Source organism: Eptesicus fuscus, chromosome 13 (genome assembly GCF_027574615.1).
Source record: "Eptesicus fuscus isolate TK198812 chromosome 13, DD_ASM_mEF_20220401, whole genome shotgun sequence".
Taxonomy (NCBI): domain Eukaryota; kingdom Metazoa; phylum Chordata; class Mammalia; order Chiroptera; family Vespertilionidae; genus Eptesicus; species Eptesicus fuscus.
The window spans coordinates 38,392,075-38,415,605 of record NC_072485.1 but is presented as its reverse complement, the minus strand read 5'-3'; the positions used below and the strand labels follow the sequence as shown (position 1 = coordinate 38,415,605).

General features: G+C 54.9%; 1 protein-coding gene across 1 annotated transcript; it reads right to left on the bottom strand.

The window, feature by feature from the left end:
• Nucleotides 1-8,848: 8,848 nt before the first annotated feature.
• LRRC32 (leucine rich repeat containing 32) lies at nt 8,849-22,127 on the bottom strand. The gene is made up of 3 exons (XM_008149997.3): nt 21,985-22,127; nt 17,310-17,400; nt 8,849-12,825 (listed from the first exon to the last, which is right to left on the bottom strand). The coding sequence occupies exons 2-3, from the start codon at nt 17,394-17,396 to the stop codon at nt 10,933-10,935; spliced, it is 1,980 nt and encodes a 659-aa protein (XP_008148219.2). The 5' UTR covers nt 17,397-17,400; nt 21,985-22,127; the 3' UTR covers nt 8,849-10,932.
• Nucleotides 22,128-23,531: the final 1,404 nt, after the last annotated feature.

Here is a 23,531-nt window from a genome sequence, read left to right as displayed (position 1 = left end):
TGCAGGCTCAGGGTTCAGTGGGGCTCGGGGCAGGTAAAGGAATGTGACAGGTCTGTTTGGAGCGGAATCATCGTACACTGGCATCAGACACCTCTGGTTGGCAGATGTCCAAACTCCGGCCCTTGCTCTCATGAGGCAAACATTTTTGGGGTTGTGGAGCCTTCTTTGCTGGTCTCATCCTGCTGGTTCCTGGGCTCAGGGGACACACCCCCGGCTCACCACCTGTGCCTGCCCCCTCCACTCCAACTGAGAAGTGCTTCCGTAGGCAAAAGGCAGGCGTCTTGGACAGGGGTCGTTTGGGATGGCTCCCGCCCAGCGACCTGGCACTGTGGCCAACTGGTCCTCGTTTGCAAACATTCTTTCCTTTTGCTGCCAAGCTCGCTCTGGAAGCACAGGACGCTCCCACAGCCACCCCACCCCACCTCGGCTCTCACCAGGGCAGCTCCCGCCATCCTCGCATTTTCAGGTCTTTCCATGGGAGAGGTGGGCTCAGGCTCTGTGTCCTCTAAGCTCCAGGTCCCTGGGCGTGAGCCGCGTAGGGTGGCGCGCAGCGCTTGGGCATCTCTCCCCGCGGAAACCCTCAGCACCCATTGTCCTTGGCCAGGTCAGTGCCTGCTTGAGGCTGGAGGCAGGTGACGGGGTGAGGATGTCACAAGGGCTGCGGGCGTCCTGCCGCGTTGCCTCTGGAGCTGCTTTTGAGGCTCTGGGGGAGAGTAGCAATCCCGAGACAGGAAAAGTCCCCTCTAACATCCTATTCCACATAACTAACGTAATTGCAACACAACTGGGATCTTCCACATATTTTATAACCTACCTTTTCACTTCCTATTATGTTTGGGGCATCTTGTCACTAAGTACATCTCTACATTCATGTTCTTTTAAACGACTGGTCATACTCCTTTGTGTGGATGTGCCATGATTTACTATCCAACCCTGATACCGTTTTCAGTTGTTTCTAATTTTAGATTACTCATAGTACTAGTCATGCTATAATTGGGCTGAGTCAAGTGACGCGGGTGACGCTTTGGCTGCGGAGTCCTTCACGTCCTCAGGAGCCTTCCAAATGCCCAGGAAGGGTCTAGCAATTTTATATTCACGATCTTGTCTTCTTTTTGTCATTGGGGCCTCTCAACTGTGTAAGCTTCAGGACCCACAAAAGCTGGCTGTGCCCCTGGCTGTGATAAACAGCCTCACACTCAATTTTCCTATGGCTACATCTTTATTTCCTAGAAACAGAATTGCTGGGTTAAAGCAAATGCGCATTTTTAAGATTCTTGGAACACACGGCCCAAGAGCCCTCCAGAAAACAGTGATCTAATTTGCACATCCATCCTGCCCCAACTGAGAACACCCAAGACTGGGGCGGTTTCTATGGGATTGTGTTTCTCTGTTATTGTGGTTCCGTTGTAGCTGCCATTAGCACCTCCTCCTAATAACAGGGGTCTTGACCTGAAATCCATGGGACCCCTGGGTAGGATTCTTGGGGTCTGTGAACTTGGATGGGAAAAAAATAACATATTTATCTTCATCATTAGCCTGCAATTGAAATGTAATAGCTTTGCCGAAACCGGTTTGGCTCAGTGGATAGAGCGTCAGCCTGCGGACTCAAGGGTCCCAGGTTCGATTCCGGTCAAGGGCATGTACCTTGGTTGCGGGCACATCCCCGGTAGGGGCTGTGCAGGAGGCAGCTGATCGATGTTTCTCTCTCATCGATGTTTCTGACTCTCTATCCCTCTCTCTTCCTCTCTGTAAAAAAATCAATAAAATATATTTTTTAAAAAATGTAATAGCTCTTCCTGTCATGAATGTAGGCCACAAATTCCTGTGGTGTTACCCGTCCCTGTGACATTAGCAGCCCCATCGCTGACAGGAATCTCAGGTGTTTTTCATGCCTTGTTACAGCTGTTGCAGATCTCTCAAAATATTGTTCATGATCATCAGTGCTTCAAAATTACAATAATTACTAGACCTGCCCCTAGGTCTCATTATTTAATGTGTTAATAAAAAACATGTATTACCAAGTCACAATTATGTTTTAAAATGTTTTTTATAATTGCTGTCAATATAACTGTCTTCCTTTGTAACCATGTGTATTGTTTGTTTTATAAGTTTGAAAACCTCATTCTGAGAAGGGGCCCCTAGGCTTCTTCGGGCTGCCCACAGGTCCATGGCACAATAAAGGTCAGAACCCTGTATGTATGGGACTCTTCATTCACACGTTTTTGAAACTTGTGCATGATATAGAAGGAAAGGAATTAAACTGTCATGACCCCTGCCTGAGCCAGGCCCGGTGTCAGGTGCTGGGGTACAGGAGACAGAATGCCCCTCTCTCCTTGAGAAGCTCACAGCCTCGGTGGGAGATGCAATTTCATATCTCCTGCCACTCGTTGTCCTGTGGGCTGGGGGCCCAGGTTTTTAGATTTTCCAGAATTTTAAGAAAAATCAGAAATCCAGATTTTATATGTTCCCAGATAAAACAATTCTACCAATTTTTAAATGTTGGCAACTAATCCAGATTTATATAAACTACTGTGTGGGCCAAACAAAGCATGCCTGAAGGCTAAATCTGGCCCATAGGCCACCCGTTTTCAACCTTTGCTCTAGGAGAACAGAATTCCAGTGAGGGTGGAACAAGTTCCCTCTGTGGAACAGAGCAGCAGGGGTTCTGAGTTCCCCACCCCCACCTCCGCTCGGTTCCTGAAAACCAAGGAGACAGGATTGGAGCTTTGGTCTTGGGAAGAGAGGACATGGGAGAAGGAGCTTTTTAGGGGGGCAGTGAGGATCCCTGCAACCTAGCTGCAGGCTGGGCAAGGACAGGCCTGGATGGAAGCAGAGGCTACTGTGATGAGGGCATCAAAGGAGCTGAGGCAACAATGAGGCCATTAAGAGATTATATACCTAGAAAACCTCAGAGCCCCTAGCAGAGAAACAAAAATAAAAAAATAAGTGCAAAAACAAAAAAGAATTAAAAAAAAACAATTTGAATTAAGAAAAATTGATAAGTTATTGGATACAAGATAAATTATACAAAAGCCAATCACTTTTCTCTAGTTTGACAATAAAAATGTAAAAACAAAAAAGACACTCACAAGTTGCTTGTGGAAATGTAAAACATTAGTGTCTTTTGGAAAGGTGATCTTTATTAAAAGTACACATCTATCTATATAAAAGCCTAAGTGACCGTCACAACCAAAACGACTGAACGCACAACTGAACTGGCTGCATGGGGCAACCAGGCCAGCCGGGGGGGGGGGGGGGGGGGGGTTAGGGGTCACCAGGCCAGCAGGGGGCGCAGTTAAGGATGCTCAGGCAGGCAGGCAGGTGAGCGGTTAGGAACTAGCAGTTCTGGATTGTAAGAGGGATGTCCAGCTGCTGGTTTAGGCCCGATCCCACAAGGACTGGGCCTAAACCGGCAATCGGACATCCCCCGAGGGGTTCTGGATTGGAGAGGGTGCAGGCTAGGCTGAGGGGACCCACCACCCCATGCACGAATTTTGCGCACTGGGCCTCTAGTATTATATATAATATCTATCCATTGACCTAGAATCCCACTTATCAGTGCTCATCTGACAGAAACACAAGTCCCAGAGACTACAGGCATATGAACGAGGGTATTTTTGCAGCATGTTTATAGTTTCAAGAAAATATAACAAACTGAATGTTCACCAATTGATGGATGGCTGAGTAAATTATGGACTATACATACTATGGAATATTATGTACTGTCAAAAATGAATTGGAGCTATGTCAGTTTGGGGGATTTTTTGAAGTATTGTTGAATCAAAAAAGCAAGAGGCAGGAAAATGTATATAACATAATCTCATTTCTACAAAACACTGAGACATGCATATGTGTATTTGCATATAATTTAAATACCTGTCAATGATTACTTGATTATAGAGAAAACACAGAAGGTTAGATATGAGAATGTTAGCGAGTTACTTAGGGTAAAAGGGGAGGGTTGGTGCAAGCTGACGTGGGTGGTGCAAGACTGGAGGAGGGTGCCAAGCCCACCCACCTACCCTAAGATTTTTAAAGCAGGGGCCTTTGGAACTGGACCCTTACAACGACTGACTGCTGAGAGCACTTCTTTGGCCATTCCTCCCACCACCATGTATGTGGCCTTTCATATTTTTCTCCCTGATCCTAGAATGGGTAGGCAAGGCACTGAAGAGGAGGAAGGCCAGGAAGGTCCCAGTGTAGGGGCTGTTTTCAGTGCATGGAGATGAACCTCAGGGTCTAGAGTGTTGCTCTTTCTCTCCCTGGGCATTTTGGCAAATTCTTGGGAGCAAGGGGAAGAGGTTAGAAGGAATATTAACTCACGCACTCACTCACCGTAAGCCCTCCAGCAGTCTTAGCTTACAGATCACGTCCTCAGAGAGGACGTCTCTGAGCCCACCCTTCTCAATTATGTCTCCCTGCTATTTCCTCTCATGGTTCTCATCATAATTTGCCATTTTGTCTTTATTTGAGTGTGTGTGTGTGTGTGTGTGTGTGTGTGTGCATGTTTAATGTCTATTTCCCCCACAAGCAGTGAGCCAGGAGCAGAGGGATCTTGTGAGTACAGCATCTAGCATGGTTGGTAGCAGGGGCTTAAGAAATTTCAGTTGAATTCAGTAATTCACGTATTCTCTTTTTTATTGACTCACTGTTTTATTCATTCCTTTATTCATTTATTCCCTTATCCATTCCAGAAACATGTGCAATTGGCTAATGACTTTTCTCCGGATATGAGTCTTCAATTTCCTAGGGTGGCTTTTTGGGGGAAGGTGGGAGTAGGGACATGACTGCAGAATTCCAGGAATGCATCCACAAGTTGGGAGAGCTGGGCGAGTAGGAAGTTGTCCAGAAAAGAAGGGAAGATCCATGGTAGCTGGAAGGTCAAAGCAAAAGGTGCTATAGGATCAAAGTTGAGAGTGATGGGATGAAGGCTGGGCCTAGGCAGACTCTTCTCTGCCCCACCCTGGATGGAATCATCCCACGGTCCAACTTGCTCAAGGCGTTTGCTCTGTCTGGAGCCGCCTCTCCCATCTTCATAAGCTGAAATCCTACCCTTCCAGCTGGGCCAGCCCAGAAGTCCATCTCACTCCTCCAGCTGGAAGGGCCACTCCCTGCTGCAAACAAATCCCCGAACACAAAATCTGGACCTCCCTCATGGGGCTGACCACTTCCGGCCTGTGCCGTGGTGTGGTCCCCCCGCCCCCCTCGCCCCCAGGCAGAGGCTCTGTCTGACTGTTCCCAGGGATCCCACCAGAACCCAGCACAGTGTGGATGCTCAAGCCATTCTGGCCTGCTGTGCGTGTGAGTGGCAGTGGTTATGATCCCATTTTATGGATAGGGAACTGGAGGCACGGACAAGTGGCTTGACTTGCCTTTGTCCCCAAAGCAACGCTGTAGCAGGGCCTAGATTCAGGCCTGTGTTTCTGATCCCAGAGGCAGGGCTCTTTCCAGGGCAGCTTGGTGGGAGGTGGGAGCTGGGAGCAGGGAGGGTGGACTGGGAGCTGGGTCCTGAGAACCAGCAGGCCAGAGAGCTTTGGAGTTCAAATGGCCAAGTTCAGGGAAAGCACAGCTGGGGAGGAGCCAAGGTATTTATTATGCTTGGTCTCCAGCTCCAAACAGAGCTGATGGATGGAGCTGCTCCAGTTCCTATAAACAGCTCGGGCCTCCCTCCCCTCCACTAACCCCGTTCTCAGCCACCACAGCCCCAACTGCTTCCAGTAAGATGGGGGAGGGGAGAGAGATGACCAAGGGAGGAAGAGAAGAGGCCAGAGGGGGGAGGGGAAGGAGAAGATAAGACAAGGTCCTAGAGGCAAGAAGAAAGTGGAGGGGAGTGGAGGGAGGAGGGAGGGTTGTTTCTTTGCCACACCACGGGCCACCGCTGCTTCTGGGCAGCCCACACTCTGCACCCCCCTCTGAGGCCCCTGTGTCCCCTGGGTCTGTCTGAGAAGCCTGTCCCCCCATTCTCTGTCTGAGGGCTGATCTTAAGTCTTGGAGAGCAGGGGCCATCCATTCAGGAAACCTTTTCTGAACTCACCTCCAGGGACACGAGAGGGACTCCGCCGGTAGGACCTCCCTCCAGCAGCGCCCGGCCTGGCGGCCTTTCTGGCAGCCTTCCCAGTGCTGTGGCTTTGAGCAGTGGGAGGAGGGCGATCAGGGGAGTCTCTCCAGAGGAGGTGACTCGGCAGTGTTTGAAAAAGGCGGAGTTCGGCAGGTGGGGTCAGGATGGCTGAGACAGTTCGGGTGGAGGAAGTGGGAGAGAGTGTGGTGTTTGGCGAGGACCTGCCCAAGGTTGAGAGTGCTGGCTCCGGAGTGGGGCCACCTGGGTTTACGTTTCAGTGTGGGCACTTCTCAGCTGTGGGAACTTGAGTCTCTGTTTCTCCAAAGTGAGGATAATAAGAATAGCAATCTCTTCGAATATTGCTAGAAAAACATACGACAATGTCCATCGAGTGCTCAGAGCAGCGCTCGCCCGGAAGTGCTCAGTAAGTGTCAGCTCTGAACACAGGCAGGAGGTGGCCGGACAGAGATGGGGCTGGAGGGCCTCAGGGAGCTGGCCTGGGAGCTGCCTAAAGGGCAGGGGCACAGAACTCAGACAGTGGATCCCCGGTCCTGGGGGTGTGCCAGGACAGAGGACTGAGCTGGTAAGACAGCTTTGGGCCATGGGTGCCGCCCACCTCCCCTCCCACCTGGCTTACAGGCCTGGCTCCTGCTGGAATGCCGTAGCAGCTCACTGAGCTAAGTGAGCCTGGTGGCCTGGCTCCACAGCCTGTCTGTGGCTGGGCGGGCGAGGACCTCCCCTCTCCCTGGCCCTTGCCGGATGCTCTGATGACCTAGTTGGCAGCCATGTCCACGTTTGGCTGAAAACAGGAATTTCTGCCTCACTGGGGGGTCTTGACCAGGTGAGCAAACACCCCTGTTTGCCAGGAAAAGGGGGTCAGGGGCCTGATGGGCTCCTGGCTGGATGGGAGGCCCGTAAAGCCTTGGGCTGAGCTCAGCCCCTGCTACTGCCTTCCCTTAGGCCTTCATTGATCACCTACTGTGTGCCAGGGTGTTGATTCACATGCTCTCTCACTGCCCAGCCCCATCCATGAAATAGGCATGTAAACTTTTCCTTTGGAGAGTAGGTACTGGGAGTGGAGTTGGGAGGTAAGAGGTCACAGACCAGAGAAGAAGCTGGGTTGGAGAAATCTCCAGGATGTTTGGGTGTGTGTGTGTGTGTGTGTGTGTGTGTGTGTGTGTGTGTGGTGCGGGGAGGTTAGAGCATCATTAAGCTGGAACTTGGGGGAGGGGAGGCAGGCACCTGCAAAGAGGCAGCCTCTGGGTGTCAGGGGAAGTAGGGGCCACAGGAGGACAAGCACAGGGGGCTGAAGGGTGTGTGTGTGGGAGCCACTCCATCCTTTCTAGACTGCCTCAGAGCCCTTTGCCGGCCCCTGACCATGTAAGGTGCTCTGGCCTCCTCTCCCAGCCCTCCCAGCCCCCACCCTGACCCTCCAACCCCCTTCCAGAGCCCAGGAGAGCTCTTCTTTCTTCTTCGGGACCCTCCTGGGTCTTCTTCCAAGGCCAGCCGTGAACTGCAGCCCGGCGGCTCACTCTCGTTCTCCAGCCGTGGGGCGACCTTCAGTTCTCTAGCTGGGAGGCGTCTGGGTGTCAGGGTATCAGGGCTGCATGCTCAGAAGGGGCTGGGCTGAGACAGAGACGTGGCATGGTCAGAGCTCTGGGATGGCTCTGGCAATGAGGGCGATGACATGCCCGAGGGAAGAAGGCCTGGGACAGGAGTGCTAGTAGTTGTCCTTCAGATGGCTCCAGGCAGATGAGCCTGAAAACACGTGGCCTGAGAGGAAGGTGAGAACCGGGTAAGTGCTAGTATCCTAGATGCTGGGAGTGTGCCAAGGGCGGGCATGGGTGATGGGGAGGATAGGGGTGGGAGCCCCTGCAGCGGAGAGGTCAAGGGGGTACGGACTGAAAAGTGCACTGAGTTTGGCAAACTCTTGGTGACCAGGGCAGTGTGGGGCTCTGAGGAGCTGAAGGCAGCCTGGGTGAGTTGAAAAGGGGGGGGGGGAGGGGGGGAGAGGAGAGAGAAGCTACTTTACCAAGAAGTTTACCCATGAAGTAGGAGAAGAAAGGGGAAAGTGGTTTAAGGATCTTTTCACTATTTTTATTTTTTTAATCCTCACCCAAGGATATTTTCCCCATTGGTTTCTAGAGAGAAGGGAAAGGAGGGAGGAGGGGAGTGGATAGAGAGGGAGACATCGACATGAGACAGACACATCGATCGGTTGCCTCCCACATGCGCCCCTACTGGGGCTGGGGAGCCTGCAACCAAGGTAGGTGCCCTTGACTGTAAATCGAACCCGGTGCACTTCGGTCCACAGCCCGACGCTAACCACTGAGCAACTGGCCTGGGCTCTTTTCACTGTTTTTAAAATGAGCACCACTTGAGCTTAGCTGGTCTGAGAGGAAGAAGCAACTAGAGAGGAAGGGCTGAGGAGAGAGAAAAGTGAGGGAGCAAATGAGAGAGGAGGGATGAGGACCCCAAGGAGGGGCAGAGGGGATGAGCTCAGAGAAAGAGCCTGAGAGAGTGCAACTGCTGAAAGCCACCATCTCCTCGGGGGCAGGAGGCGGGGGAGCAGGGTTTGTTGACAGTGAAGGGACCTGATGCGGCTGAGGCCCCGAGGTCCTGGGTGGTGATGACCAGAGCCTCAGTCTTCCACGTACAGGTCCCATCTCCCAGGGGTTCGCCATGAGGGTCCCAAGACCATCCTGGGAGCAGAGGAGGGCAGGGTTGGAGCGGATGCAATGCTGCCGATTGACCTGAAGCAAGGAGGAGGCTGGCAGGCCGCACTGTGTCTCCAAAATTATTTTTTAATACATTCATGTGGGTTATACAAAGAGCTAGTCCCAGGGCCTGGGCTGTGGCCTGGCTCCTGGGAGGTGAGAGCAGCATTGTGTAGTGTTTTCAAAGATCAGGCGTGGAGGGGCCCACACCTGCCCCAAGCCTGAGAAAGAGTGTGTGTGCAGTGAGCACCTGTAGTCACAATTCCAAACAGGACTGGGCCCCTGGGCTGCCCCTCAGGCCCCCAGGGCCCCAGATGGGGCCAGGACATCAAGTTCCAGCCCTGGCTTTGCCATTGACTTCCTGAGTCCTTGATCCCTCTCTGGGCCTCAGTTTTTTCATCTGTAAGATGGGGCAGAGAGTGGAGTTTCCATTGTCTCACACTTTACCCAGCATCATCCTGAGCCAGACCACGGCCAAGCACAGGTGGGAGGTGAAGACAATAGCACAGGGTCCTGGGCTGGTCCCAGGACAGCCCATGGTTCCATGGGTATGAGGGACAAGGGGCTAGATCTGGATTCTTTTTAACCCACTTTTCTAAGAGGGGAGGATCCCTGTATGAGGAGGACCCAAAAGAGCGGTTGGAGCATTATCTTGTGATGTGACACCTGAGAGAGAAGAAAACCACTCAGGTCCAACCCCCACCCCCCAACCCACCCCCTGACACCCGTAATGAGGTCTGAATCCACCTTTTTTTCCACAGGCTCTGCCACTGACGTGTGCATCTCTGAGCACGTCCTTTTCTCTTCCTAAGCCTCAGTTTCCCTATCTGTGTAAGGGGGAGGTGGGACTCAATGGTCTCACATTCTAGGCTGTGCTCATTGGAAAATGGGAATGCAAGAGCAAAAAAGAGAAAAAGAACCCACACCCGTCTGCCAAGGAGGGAATGAGGGGAAACTGAGGCCGAGGAGGAGAGGGCCTGTGGCCGCCTGTCTTCTCTCTGCCTGCCCGGGAGAGTGGAGGGAGAGGAGCCGGTGGGATGTACAGTGCAGGATGCTCCCAGGCCCTGCGCCAGCAATGGGGGCCCCTTCCGTTCCCCTGACAGCCGGCAGCCCCGCAGCGGCAAAGCTCAGTCCCCGGAGTCAGGACGGTGTGATTCTGAATCTCAGTGCGGCATTTTGTAGCCGGGTCACCCTGCGGGGAGGCCTGGAGCCTCTTTTATAAACTGGGATTAAACACCAGCCTCAGAAGGTTGTCATCAAGAGGCAGGCGCAGGCTGGGGTTTGTTACAGCTGCCAAGCCTGGGGCAAAACAGAACCGGAGACCTCAGGCCTTCCCTCCTGGGAGGGAGCGGGGAGTGGAGGCCACGGCGGTATGGGGGCCGGTGTGCAACGCCAGAGAGCCAGGTGGGCAAAAAGTCCGCCCAGAGCAGGAAATGACGGCCCAGTGCTGGCCGGAGCCCAGGGCAACAGCCTGGGAACCGGACCTGCTGCAGCCGCCACAGCCTGCCTAGAGCGCTGGACCCAAGGCACACGCATGTGGCTCCGGTTCTCTTCCAGTTACACGTTCGTCATGTTCCGGAGAAGCTGAAAGTCATTCTCAGAAGACGTGACCAACAGTCTGCTTGGAAAGGTCTCAGACAAATCCTCCTGGTCTTTCCCTTCCCTGGCCCTGGCCTGGCGGGGCAGGGCTCCCCCCCTCCCCCGGCCAACCCCCTTCCCCTCCAGGCACTCAGCCCTGGGCTCCACACTGTGTGGTCGCTGCACAGCGCTGTGATGCCATCCCCACCCCGACTGGGAGATGCTTGCCGTGTCTCCTTCGCCAGTGTCCTCAGTGCCCAGCGCAGGGTGTGGCACAAAACAGATGTCGGGGGAAGATTTGTGGATCTGATGGGTCATCCTCATTCTTTGTCACTCCCAATACAGCTCGGCGTCCAGCTTCCGCAGCTGGACCACATGTGAGGCCTGGGAAGTGCGTCACCTACCGATGGCAGCAGGATGCAGGGAGAGGAAGCCCGGGCTGGGGTTTAGAGACCAGGGTTCTGGGACCCTGGCTCACTGTGTGGCCCTTGGGTTAGACCTCACCCTCCTCTGTGCCTCGGGCTCCCCCCGCTGTCCTGGAAGGGGCTCCCGGCTGAGCTCTCCTGCAGCCTGGCTGCTCTAGGCTTTGTACTGCTGGTTGAACTTCTGCTGGCGGACACAGCAACAGGTGGCCAGCATGGTGAGGACAACGGCAGAGACAAGTGTGAAGGTGAGGATGATGATGAGGTTGACATTCTTGAGCCCCCCCTTCTCACAGTCCTCAGGACGCACGTGGCTAAGGAACACCTCCTCCTGGGAGTCGAAGCGGCAGATCAGGTCCTGGGTGGCATCCACGTCCACGCGGCCCTGGTGCAGCTGGGCCGCCAGCCAGCCGTTGCCGCAGCAGCTGAGCGGATTCCCCTGCAGGTAGAGGCGCCGCAGGCTGGTCTCCAGGCCGCCCATGGCACTGCTGGGCAGCAGGCTGAAGCTGTTGTTCCTCAGGTCCAGCACCTCCAGAGACACGGCCTGCGTCCAGGCCGGCAGGCGGCTCAGGCGGTTCTCGGCGAGATTGAGCTGCTTGAGGCAGCTGAAGCAGGGCAAGTCTACCTGCAGGACCTCCAGCCCATTGCCCTGCAGGGCCAGGACCTCCAAGGAGGCCTCCAGGCCCGCCAAGGCCCCCGTGGCCACATCCAGGCCGGGGTTGGAAGAGAGGTCCAGCTCGGTTAGTGGTGTGTGGAGGAAGGCACCTGCCCAGAGCGTCTCCAACTCGTTGTCCACCAAGTTTAGGCTGCGGAGGGAGGAGATGCCAGAGAAGTCCACGCAGCCGGAGGGTCCAGGCCCACCTGGCCCGCCACATGGAATGACCCGGTTCCCCTGCAGGTTGAGCCTCTGCAAGCTAGCCAGGCCAGCAAAGGTGTATGGGGGCAGGTCCCGCAGGCCATTGTGCTGCAGGAGCAGCGTCCGCAGAGATCCCAGGGCTCTGGTGCCCAGCTCCAGTGTCTCCAGCGCATTGTGGCTGACGTCCAGGAGCACCAGGCAGGGCAGGGAGCCCGCACTCTGAGCCTCAAAGGCCTGCAAGCAGTTTCGGCTGAGGTTCAGGAAACGCAGGGAGGTCAGGTGCTCGAGAAAGCCCTCGGGGACAAGCTCAATCTCATTGTAGCTCAAATCCAGATTCAAGAGCTGGGAGAGGGGGCGGGTGCTGGCATTCCGGCTGGGGTTCGAGAGGGGCGAGGCGGACCAGCCCTCAGAAGGTGCATGGATGGCCTTGCCACGCTGGGGTGGCCCCGCAGGGAGACTGATGAGGTTGTTGGACACGTTCAGGTAGATGAGTCTCGGGAGCGCGGCCAGGTCGGGGAAGTGGAGCAGTTTGTTTTCCCGCAGGTCGAGCCAGGTGAGCTGGTACCCGGCCTGGGGCTCAGGAGCCATCTGAAAGGCCTCGATGCTGTTGCAGCTCAGGTCCAGCACCCGCAGCTGCTGGAGGCTGAAGTCGGAGATGCAGGTGAGGGAGTTCCTGGAGAGGTTAAGGTGGGTCAGGTGGGGCAGGGCCTGGAAGGCGCCGTCCTCAATGTCCATCAGCACGTTGCTGTGTAGGTCCAGCCGCTCAAGTGCAGGTGCGCCCCAGAAGGTCTGGCGGGCAAGGCGGGTCAGGCTGTTCTCCGCCAGGGCGAGGGTGCGCAGGGCGGGCGCCTCCCCCAGCAGCTGCTCCACAAGGCCGCTGTACAGGCTGTTCCCAGACAGGTCCAGAGACTTCACGTGCAGCAGGGGACCCAGGCCCCCCGTGCTCAGCGCCAGGCGGTTGTGGGCCAGGTTGAGGTGCTCCAGATGGAACAGGGCCTGGAAGACACCTGGCTGGAGGAAGCTGATCTCGTTGGAGCTCAGGTCCAGGTGACGAAGTGCCGTGTAGAGGCCGAGGGGCGAGGCCAGGACGCTCTGAAGCTGGTTTCCGGACAGGTCAAGGGCCTCCACGTCCCGCGGGAGCGCCGAGGGGACCTGCACCAGGCCAAGGTACTGGCAGAAGGCCTCCTTGTTCACCTGGGGAGGGGGAGGCAGAGAGAGGAGCAGGCATTAATGGGTGCAGTAGGAGCTGGAATCAGACACGTGCCTCTAGGAAGGATGACTTGAGCTCCCACCAGGCTTGGCTGTGCTTCTCCCTTGGCCTCCCAGGATGCTCGACCTCCCTCCATCCCAGCCTAATCACCCCATGTCTGGATGACCCCCATCCTCCTCCTTGCCCCTGTCTCTGGCACCCAGGACAGCACTGGCATCAGGGAGGGACTCAAGGAAGCTTTGATGGGGGGACAGAGAGGTGATAGAAAGTTAGAAGGACAAATGACCAGACAAAAAGCCCTGTACTAATCATTCACCCATTTTACAGGAAACTGAGCCACAGATCAACTGTCCCCTCTCCTCCCGTGATTGGCAAACTGCGGCTCGCGAGCCACATGCAGCTCTTTGGCCCCTTGAGTGTGGCTCTTCCACAAAATACCACGGCCTGGGCGAGTCTATTTTGAAGAAGTGGCGTTAGAAGAAGTTTAAGTTTAAAAAATTTGGCTCTCAAAAGAAATTTCAATCGTTGTACTGTTGATATCTGGCTCTGCTGACTAATGAGTTTGCCGACCACTGATCTAGAGCAAGCATGTCGAACTCGCGGCTGGCAGGCTGCATGCCTTGTTTAAGTAAGCACCCCCATGCTTGATCTAGAGTGATCCAGGGCCACGAGGAGCAGAGCCAAGCTGGGATCCAGGCCTCCTGGTTCCACACCCTGGCTTCTTCTATGGGCCCGGGTGGTTAGGTTAACCCAGTTGGTGTTAGACTAGATTAACCCACTTTGGGGGAGTTGTTTCCAAAAGGAAAAAATGCAGTTTGTCCTCCTGTCATCCGTTTTTAGCTTCCTGCCCTCAGATCTCATTCAAGTCCTCATCCTGTGGGGCACAGCTCTGGGTCCCAGAGCCTGCTTCCTCGGGGACACTCCCCAGGAGTGCCCTTTCTGCTGCTGCTACCCACCCCCACCCCTGTCAGGGGCTTTGCTTCCCATGGCCCGGTCCTGATCTGGTCCTGGAGATGGGGTGAGGGTAAGCGGCACGGGGAAAGATGTCCAGGGTCCCACCCACGTTCTTTGATGACAACACTATGATTTTGTGGTGTGTGCCCTATCAAGTCACATGACCACTCTGGTTTCTTATCCAGAAAGTAACTCATCCTTCCCTAGCACCCACTCAGCATCTTAGATTTTTTTGCCATTTTCAGACCCCTGGTCTCACTGGGTCTTCGCAATAGCCTGTCCCGTCAATAGGATCACCCCTGTTTAAGAAAACCAAGCCCAGAGAGGGTAAGGGAGGTTTCAGGATCACTCAGCTGCTGGGTTTAAACCCAGATATTTTAACAACTAAAGGCCCCACTTTTGTCCTTCTATCTCACGTGCTTTCTGAGGCCAGAATTCTTTCCATGTAAATGCTGTCTTCCTCTCGTCTTTTCTAGCATACCAGGAACCCCAGCCTTTCTCAGCTGGTCTGACTTCTACCACCTCCCAGCTCAGGCCCACTCTTGCCCCAGCTTCTGCCTTCACGGACCCTTCTGATCCACCCACCAACCAGATGCCTGGCAATTGCTCTCAAATTCCACTCAGACAGTGTTGCCTTCTGTTTACAGTAAACCCCTCGAGGGCAAACTCCAGGACTCTCAGCAGGTTCAAAGCTGTTTGTGGCCCCTGAGGAACTGTCCCCTCTCCTCCCAACCCACTCCAGCCCAGTCCACAGTGACCATATCTGACCACTGACCATTGTGCCCTCCAAGCCCCAGCTCTGGCCGCCTCCTTCCTGTTCCCTGTGCTGATTATGTCCTTCCCAACAAAACCTGCACGGGGAACTCTGCATGCTGAGTCCAGGATCTCTTCCTTTCTGCCAGGAAGTCTTCCCTGATTCCTGGCCAGGTTGGGGCCACCTCTAGGTTTTCTTACAGCCTCTGTGCTTCCTGTCATAGCTTTGGCCCCTGAACTGTGGCTATCGGTGTGGGGACCTGCTAGACAGTGAGCTCGGAGCAAACAGGGCCCGTTCTGATTGACGTGGATGCCTTGGACCTGGCCCACAGAAGGTGCTCACTAAATTTTTTTAATGAATGAAAGAGTCATAGACATCATTGGTTTAGTAAAGGTCTGAGGGATTGAGCCAATCGCCTTTCTAAAAAGAAAGTAAAGGGATGAGCCATATATTCAGACTAAAGTCAAAGACTGTGAGAGCATCAAGGGTCCAGCCCACCAATTCCAAGATGGGGAGACTGAGCTTGAAGAAGGCAGTGACCTGCACGAGGTCACGGTGAGTCAGTAGCTAAGCCTGCCTGGCCCAGCTGTCAGCTTCCTCTCAAGATCCCCAAGGTGAGGAGGGGGAGGAATGGACTGCCCTCCAACAGGCACCTGTGTGCCTCTTCCTACTCTATGCAGCACAGTCACCAGCCTGCACAGCGGCCCAGGGATGAACCAGAAACCATCCTGGCCACCTGGCCAGTCTTGCCTGGCTCCTTGCCCCTTCCTCCCTTCCAACCTCTCGGCCAGCTGGGGCCACCAGGCATGGCCCCTCATCCTGTCCTCAGCTCCCGGACCACCCTTATTAAAGAAGTCACAGCAAAAGGAACATTAACACAATGACTGCCACTAACCATGGAGCGCCAGCTGTGTGCCAGGCTTGCACTGGATGCACAGATCCCTTGCCTCGTTCCATCTTCTAAGGCAGTGGTTCTCAACCTTCCTAATGCCGCGGCCCTTTAATACAGTTCATGTTGTGGTGACCCCCAACCATAAAATTATTTTCATTGCTACTTCATCACTGTAATTTTGCTACTGTTATGAATCGTTATGTAAATATGTGATATGCAGGATGTCTTAGGCGACCCCTGTGAAAGGGTCGTTCGACCCCCAAAGGGGTCGCGACCCACAGGTTGAGAACCGCTGTTAAGGCATATTTACCTCATTGTACCCTCTAAGGAAACTGAGGCTCGGAGGAGGGAGGTGGCTCCCCCAAATCATATAGTCAGAGGCTCAAAACTACCATTGGGAGTTCCTTTTCCTACTGCCAGCCAAGTTTGGCCACTGCGCCCTCAGCTGAGTGAGTACCCAGGTTGAGTCCTTCAGCAGAGTAAACACTAGGAACACCAGTTACCACTTCCTGAGCATTTACCACGTGGGGGCACTGTCCTAGGCACCACATGTTATCCTACGGGCAAGCCCACACGCCATTCCACCCCTGAATTCTCAAAGGCTCCCTGGGCCACCAGCCCCTGGAGTTGAGTCAGGACACAGGCTGGCCAAGCCCAGAGCCTAAGGCTTGCTTTCTGCCCGGGTGCTCAGGACCCCTGCCGGAGGCCCAGAGGCGGCGGCCGCAGGCAGTGCTGCACCACCGCCCGGCTCTGCAGTTCAGTCGGAAGGAGCTGGAAGGCCAGTGCCGCTCTCAGCACTCCACTTCAGGGCGCTCCCCACTGCCTGAGCTCTGAGCCCCCAGCACCACCGACCTACTTGGGAAAGGGTCTTGGAGGAGTCAGCCCTTAGCCACATTCGGAGCTGCCCTTGACAACACTCTACCCACTCTCTCCGGGATGCCAGGATGCCACTGCCCAAGTTTTTGTTTTGTTTTGTTTTGTTTTGTTTTGTTTTGTTTTGTTTTGTTTTGTTTTGTTTTAGGAGGGAAGAGGACTTGCCACCCAACTCCATGTTACCACCTGCACAGAGCAGGGCAGCAGGGCAGCAAGAGTCACTCGCAGTGGGCAGCATAAGCGCTGGGAGCTGGGTTCGAATACTGCTCTACTAGTTCCTATCTGCATAACCCTGGCAGTCACAGCTCTTCTCTCGGCCTCGGTTTTCTCTGCTGAAAGAGGAATCTGGGCCGGAGAAAGGGAGAGAGGGTCCTCAGTATGCAGCAGGCACCTTGCGAGCCCTCGGCATGTGAAAATTTAAAAAAAAAATTTTTATTATCTTAAAAATCATCATGACTCCTCCTATGGTAGTCCAGAAAGCACCTTTCTGCCTATTATGTCATCTCTCCCCAATCCAAAGCTCACCCAGTTCCGCTTCCTGCTGGGTGGCCAGGGCCTTCCCTTCTCTGAGCCTGTCTCCCCAGGCAGAATGTGGGGCTGCGTTTGGTGACATCTGAGGCCTTCTCTGCCTATGACTCTGGGTTCTGGGAACCTCAGAAGGGCTCTAAAGAGCAAGAAGTAAGGCGACCGCAGCAGGACGCTGCAACCCAGGGAAGGGCTGCCGGGCCTGGCTGCCAGCACCTGCGGCCTCCAGGAGCAGGTGGCCATTCGGTGTCATAAGCTTCCGGTCCCAGGTCCCAGTGGGGGTGCCACAGGGCCTCTCCCTTCCCCAGGGCAAGCTCCTGCCTTGAGCTCAGTGACTGCCCAGCTTTACAAGCGGACCTGGGTGATCTCTTTTCCCTACACCACACAGGGTGACAATAACTTCAGGGCCTAGTCTCCTGGCAAGGGGCAGGAAAACGGAACAAAGTGAATTCCTTTGCAGGGCTTCTTACCTTCTTACAGGGTACCTTGTCGCCCTGTTGGGAGGTAGCCAGGCCCAGGGTCAGCACGGCCAGGAGCAGCAGGATCTGGTGGCTCATGGCTCTGCATAGGGCAGGGAGGAAAGGGGACATTGTAAAACCCAGGCTCCTTCCCACGGCCGGCCCACACCCTCCCACCCTGCCCTCAGGGAACCCCAGACCACAGCTGTATCTGACATTAAGGTGTAGCCCTCTGTAGCCTAGCCCAATGCTACGCCAAGGAGCTAGGCCATGCTCCCAGAAAAAGTTTTTAAACAGTGGGCGACATGGTCGGATTTGGGTTTCAAAAGACTCCACCTGGTGGAAGACAATCTGGAGAGGTGAGCAGGAGGCAGAGGGACCCTAGGGGCTGTCCTGGGCCAACCTCAGGGCTGGGGTGAGGTGAGGTGGGGAGCTGGGCCTCTGACTCCCTTTCTACCCAAGCCACAAGCAGGTCACCCCTTCGTAGCTCCTCAGACCCCAAATGGAATCACACACACACACACACACACACACACACACGGACCTTCATTTTGCTCTTTTTCTTTTGATTTTCTGATTCTTGAGCCCCTGCCATTGTTTGATGGCTGGGCCTGGAGCCTTGACAGGAAGCCCCACCGGAGGCTTGCCCTGGCCCCGGCATTGTGGCTGTGAACTTCCCCAGGAGCGGCCTGCCAGGCCCTTTACTTTCACTGAAGCCACCACCCGTGCCAGGGCAGGGGGACACGCAGGCCTGTTGGACCTGCCCCTCCCTTTATGAGCAGCCAGGGTGCCCTCAGCAGGGTGGAATCTCAGTGCTTCTAGGAGCTCACTCACTGAAACCTGGGTCAGGGGCTAGGAGTACACAGCTCAATCTCTCAATTTCATTCATTCATTCATTCATTCATTCATTCATTCACACTTTTATTGAATGCCTCCTCACATCTAGCTCTGTGCTGGGAACTGGGAACACAAATAAACGCACAGAAGTGGCCATAATACATACAGAGCATTAAGAAGGAGGGATGCATAAAGTCCTCCAAGAGCACTGGACTCAGAGTCACCCATATCCAACTGTTCCCTCTGATTCCTCCACTAACCTGCTGTGTGACCTTGTGCAAATCATTTCACCTCTCTGAGTCTCAGTTTCCTTTCCTGGGGTTAATGCTGACTTCACCAAGTTTTCTTAAAGATCGAATGATATATATTCTACTTAGGGAGCCCTTATTATGTACCAGGCACGCTTCTCCACACTTCACATGTATTAACTCATTTAATCCTCACCATAACTAAATGACTTGGCTCCATGATTAGCAGTCCCATTTTACAGACAGGAAAACTGAGGCCCAGAGAGATTAAGTAACATATTCAAGGTCTCACAGATAACAAGTCTGGCTCCTAGGTCTGTGCTCTTAACCTCTACACTATATGGTCTCCAAAAAGGCCTCAATAAGTGGGTGCTGAGTTGTAGACTCTGAGGGTGCTTTAGGAGAAGATGCATTTATAGGACCTTTGAGGGCTGGGTCTTTACTATTAGACCCAATTAGCGTTCTTACAATGAATTTTAAATGAAGGTGGCTGCCCTGAGTTCCTTTATTGTTCAAATGTGGTCTTTTAAAACCTGTTCCCTGGGTTCCCCTAGGCCATGGGCCTCTGCCCCCACAAATGCTCGCTCTTCTCACCTGCATTATGGGTCAGGCTTTTACAGGAAATTTTGTTCTGCTGTTTAAAAAGCAGAACATCACCACCCATCCGAAAGCTGGTATGCGCAGAATTGAGTGGAAACCCCTCAGGGGGCCTTTGAGGCCCTCGGGGAGTATGCCTTGTGGCCAGCTCTTCCCTCCAACCTCATTTCTCACCGTCCCCTCTTCCACTCTGGGTTCTGGAAGCCTCCTATTTCCTTCAGGTCTCAGAGCCCCTTTCACTGCTCCAAACCTTCACTCCCTCCTCTCTTGTGCTGAATACCTCCTCATCCTTTGGTTCTCAGCTTAGATGTCACCTCCTCCAAGGAGCCTTCTCTGGTTTCCCAAGTCTGGGCTATGTGTTCGGCTCTTCCTCCGGGTTCCCACAGCCCCTGAGCTTCCAGTGAGCACAGCACCGGGCCCTCTAGGACTACCCCCTCCCACACATTCCTAAGGGAAGTGCCCCTGGGGCAGAGGGGGCTCACAGGCCAGGCCAGGGAAGGCACTGAGAACTGGCAGGAGGAGTCTCTGTGACATGGCGACAATGGGACACTGGTGAGAGCAGTTGCTCTCCTTGACTCTCCCTTCACCTCCCTGCCACACGCCTTCTCCCTGTCAGTGGGTTCTGTCTGTTCTCTGAGGAAACCCCCAGACCTGCCCACCTCCCTCCTCCATCATTGCCACAAACAGAGTCACCACCATGACCCTGGACCTCCACCACAGCAACACCCTGACCCCTTTCAGTCTGTCCTACACATAGCGGCCAGAGAGGTGTCGTTAAGTCATAGATCAGATCATGAATCTCGCTGCCTAAAAACCTGCAGTATCATCCAGGCTTTATACCTCTCCTCTCTGACTCCATCTACCATTTGCCCTTCTGTCACCAAATCCTAGTGTTCGCCATTCTTCTCACCATTCCTCAAATACCGCAAGTGCATTCCTACCCCAGGGCCTTTGCCCTGCTGCTCCCTCCACCTGGAAGGCTCTTCCCCAGACCCTCCCATGGCTTATTGCTTTCATCACATTGATCATTTCCTGATCATTAATGTTTTATTCTATGAGGACAGGAGTCTATCAAGTGGTGCTAACCAACCATCTATTGAACAAATGGCAGAGGGAGGGGTGGAAGCTCTACGGAAATGGGCTGAGGGGTAAGTGTGAGGTGAGGACCAGGAAGGGCCTGGCTCAGTACAGAACTGGAAGGCACTGATGCCCAAAGGGGCCCTCATTTTCCCCTCCTCTGCCTGCCAAATCTCACCCTGCCCCCAAGGTGGGCATCAGAGCATCCAGCAGGGACAATCCTGTACCAGCGGAACTCGGGCCTGGCACCTGACAGAAGGGGGGCCCCTCAGCAGTGGGCGTCCCTCAGCAGTGCCCAGAACGAAGTGTGTAGAATTTGAGGGCAACTCACTCTCAAGAGGGAAGGCTGGGGTCACTTAGACCCAGGCTGACCTCTAGACGACTGCTCCCCAGCCTGTTCTGGGGCAAGTCCCTTAACCCTTCAGTGCCTCCGTGTCCCATCAGTAGGGCCAGTAGCCTGGTTCCTATTCTACCGCTGGCCGCTCCAACTAACGTGATGAGCAAGCTGATAACGCCTGTGATAATGTCCTGGACAGCTTGTCTTTTCAGCTGGGACAATGAGCGGCAGAGCTCAACAGCCTAGGCGAGGTATGCTGAGAATGGAGACCTCAAGCTTGCAGACTTAGAGGCCTAGGCAAGAGGAGGCAAGAGATATCTTAGGATTCTGACCAGGAGGGGAAATGTTAAAGAGTGTGTGTGTGTGTGTGTGTGTGTGTGTGTGTGTGTGTGTGTGTGTGTGGAGAAAGAGAGAGGGTGGGGGGAATGAGGTGGGACAATGCCTATTATCATAAATAAGCTTATCCATACCATTTAAGGATGTTAGACATTCTTCTAAGTACCTGACCTATATTATCTCACTTAATTCTCACAACAAACCAGTAGTTACTATAATTTCCATTTTACAGATGAGAAAACTGAGGCTCAGAAATATGAAATGATTTACCCAATAGTTACCCAGCTCATCAGTATTTTGGGATTTATCCCAGGTCTACATGACCCGAATGCTGTGTTGTTTTTTTTCCCAGCAGGTGCTGAACTGCCTGGCCCCTTTATAACTGTCCTCAATTTGCCTATGAGGAAAACGCGGCTCAGAGAGGTGACTTACCCAAAGTCACACAGTCAGTTAATAGAGTCAGGATGAGAATCCAGTCTGTCTGCTTCCAAAGCTAATGGTCCACTGCACCAGGCCAAGATCTCCCTCTCTGTCCCCCTCTAATGACAGCTTCCCCCCAACATCCACAAGGTGACAGGGTCACAGTGCTGGTCCCGGCGACTCCCCCTTCTCTGCTCATCAGGGATCACAGGCAGAGTGGGGTCCTGAGGGAGCTGCTGTGGGAGCCCCTGCCCAGCAGTGAATCATTAAGGGCAGACATGTGCATCCCACGGAGGAATTAGACCTTAACCCAAAGGAATGTGGCTGTGATGACGGAATTCCAGGCAGCTCAGCTCAGGGTGGGGGTAGGGGTCCCTCACATCTTACCACCCATGAAGAAGGCTGCGTCAGAGACCCTTGAAGAGAGGGGAGTGTCCCCCTTCTCCCCTCACCTCAGGTAGGCAGGCTATCTGGTGGGGTGGGGTGGGAAGCCCCACGCCCAGCCGCCCAGCCCAGAGCAGAGGGTGGCAGGAGATCTGGATTCAAATCCTAGTCTGCCCTTAACTAACTGTACGTTCCCGCCACGTGCTGGCCTTTCTGCCCTTGTCTTCCCATCTGTCAAATGGGAACAGGTCTCACTCTTTTGCGGGAAAGATCTGTCGGGTTAGCAGCCTGGGAGACCCCCAGGAGGGTCAACCCTGGCTCCACGTGTGAGGTGGAGGACGGCGGTCGGGGAGGAGGACCCAGCCCAGCTCCAGGTCCTCGGCTCTCGAGGGGCGCGGGACAGGCGGCTCCCCAGAGGGCGGGCCGGCCCCGCTCGCCCGGAGGCTCCTACCTGGCTCAGCGCGGCCGCCGCTCCTCTCCCGCGCAGCCCCGGCGCATTTTGCGCAAACCAGCTCCCCGGTCCCACCCCGCGCCAGACCCCGGGGTCACGGCCCGAGGAGGCGCCCGGCAGATCCACTGCCCCACGGGAGCCGAACCCGCGAGGGGGCGGCTCGGGCTCCAATTTAAATACCCCTCCCGCCCCACCACGCCTCCTTTCGGGCCAGCCGCGGGGTCCTAGCGCCGGCCGGTGTTCCCAAGAGGGAGTGAAGCATCTTCTGGATGCTGACACCCCAACCTGGAAGCGGCGGGCTGTAGGGGCGGGATGACAGGGGCCGGAGGGAGAGGGGTCGCCGAGGAAGCCCAGGGCCAGCGAGGCCAGCCCTGGGCCGCCGCGCGTGCAGTTCGTGGCCCCGTGGGGTCTGGAGGGGCGGGCGGCTCTGGGAGCCGCAGGTCCGCAGAGGAAATCCTGCCTGGTCCCGAGTTCCCCGCTGCCGGCGCCGCGGCACTTAGGATGGGGCGGGATGGGGGGGGGGCGGGGGGGGGGCAGGGGGCGAACAGGAGAAGTGACCGCGGGTTTGAACGCGGAAGGAAATGACCCTTCGCTGGCCCTGGGGCGGCCACCGAGGGGATTCCCCCACCGCGGCTATCTCCTCTGGACAGTCCAGGCAAGTCACTTCCCCCTCTGGATGTGGTCTGGTATCCAGACCTGTCACCGACCCTTCAGCAGCCCTGGGAACCGGTCCCATCCAAGTGTCCAGCTTTCAGATTGTGAGACTGAGGTTAGGGATGGGGACAGCGAATATAAATAAGAACCAGTGGTCTGCGTTTGCTAAGAGCCCATTTATATTTGGGGAAACGGAGTCTCAGAAAGGTTAAATGGCACATCCAAAATCCTGCAGCCTACAAGAGGCAGGGGTGTGAGCCCGCTGTGTCCACAAAGGTAAAGCCGGGCCGAGCTGAGTGCCCCTCCGCAGGCAGGCACCGTTTTGCTCAGGTTAAAATGCTGTGCAAAGTAGCATGGTGGTATCACTGACCTTTACATCAGAGACTGAGGCAAACCTTCCCCTGAGCCACCCCTCTTCTAGATGCCTTGACCCTACCAAGTCAGAGGGATGGTGGTGCCCGGCTGGGGGTGGACTCCGGGATGAGGGTGTTGAGGGAGGAGGGTCAGGGCTTTCCTTAGAGTCTGGTTTCCCAGGGTAGAAGGGAATTCCTCTTCCGCTGTTTCCAGGGGGTCCTCAAACTACGGCCCGTGGGCCACATGCGGCCCGCTGAGGACATTTATCCGGCCCGCGGGGTGTTTTTGCTGCCGCTGCCTGTCCTGCTTAGCAGCCGACTCATCCTAGGCCCGCAGTGCGCATGTGTGGAATGTGCGCCGTACTCTCCGACTCCCCTCCTTCTCTCTGAGGGACAGTGAACTGGCCCCCTGTGTTAAAAGTTTGAGGACCCCTGGCTGTTTCTCTTTCCTGATAGAGTGGCACAGGGTGCCCATTTTACAGATGGGAAAAGCGGCCACCCATCGTTTGTGGGAAATCAGGGTAACGCTGGGCTTGGAGC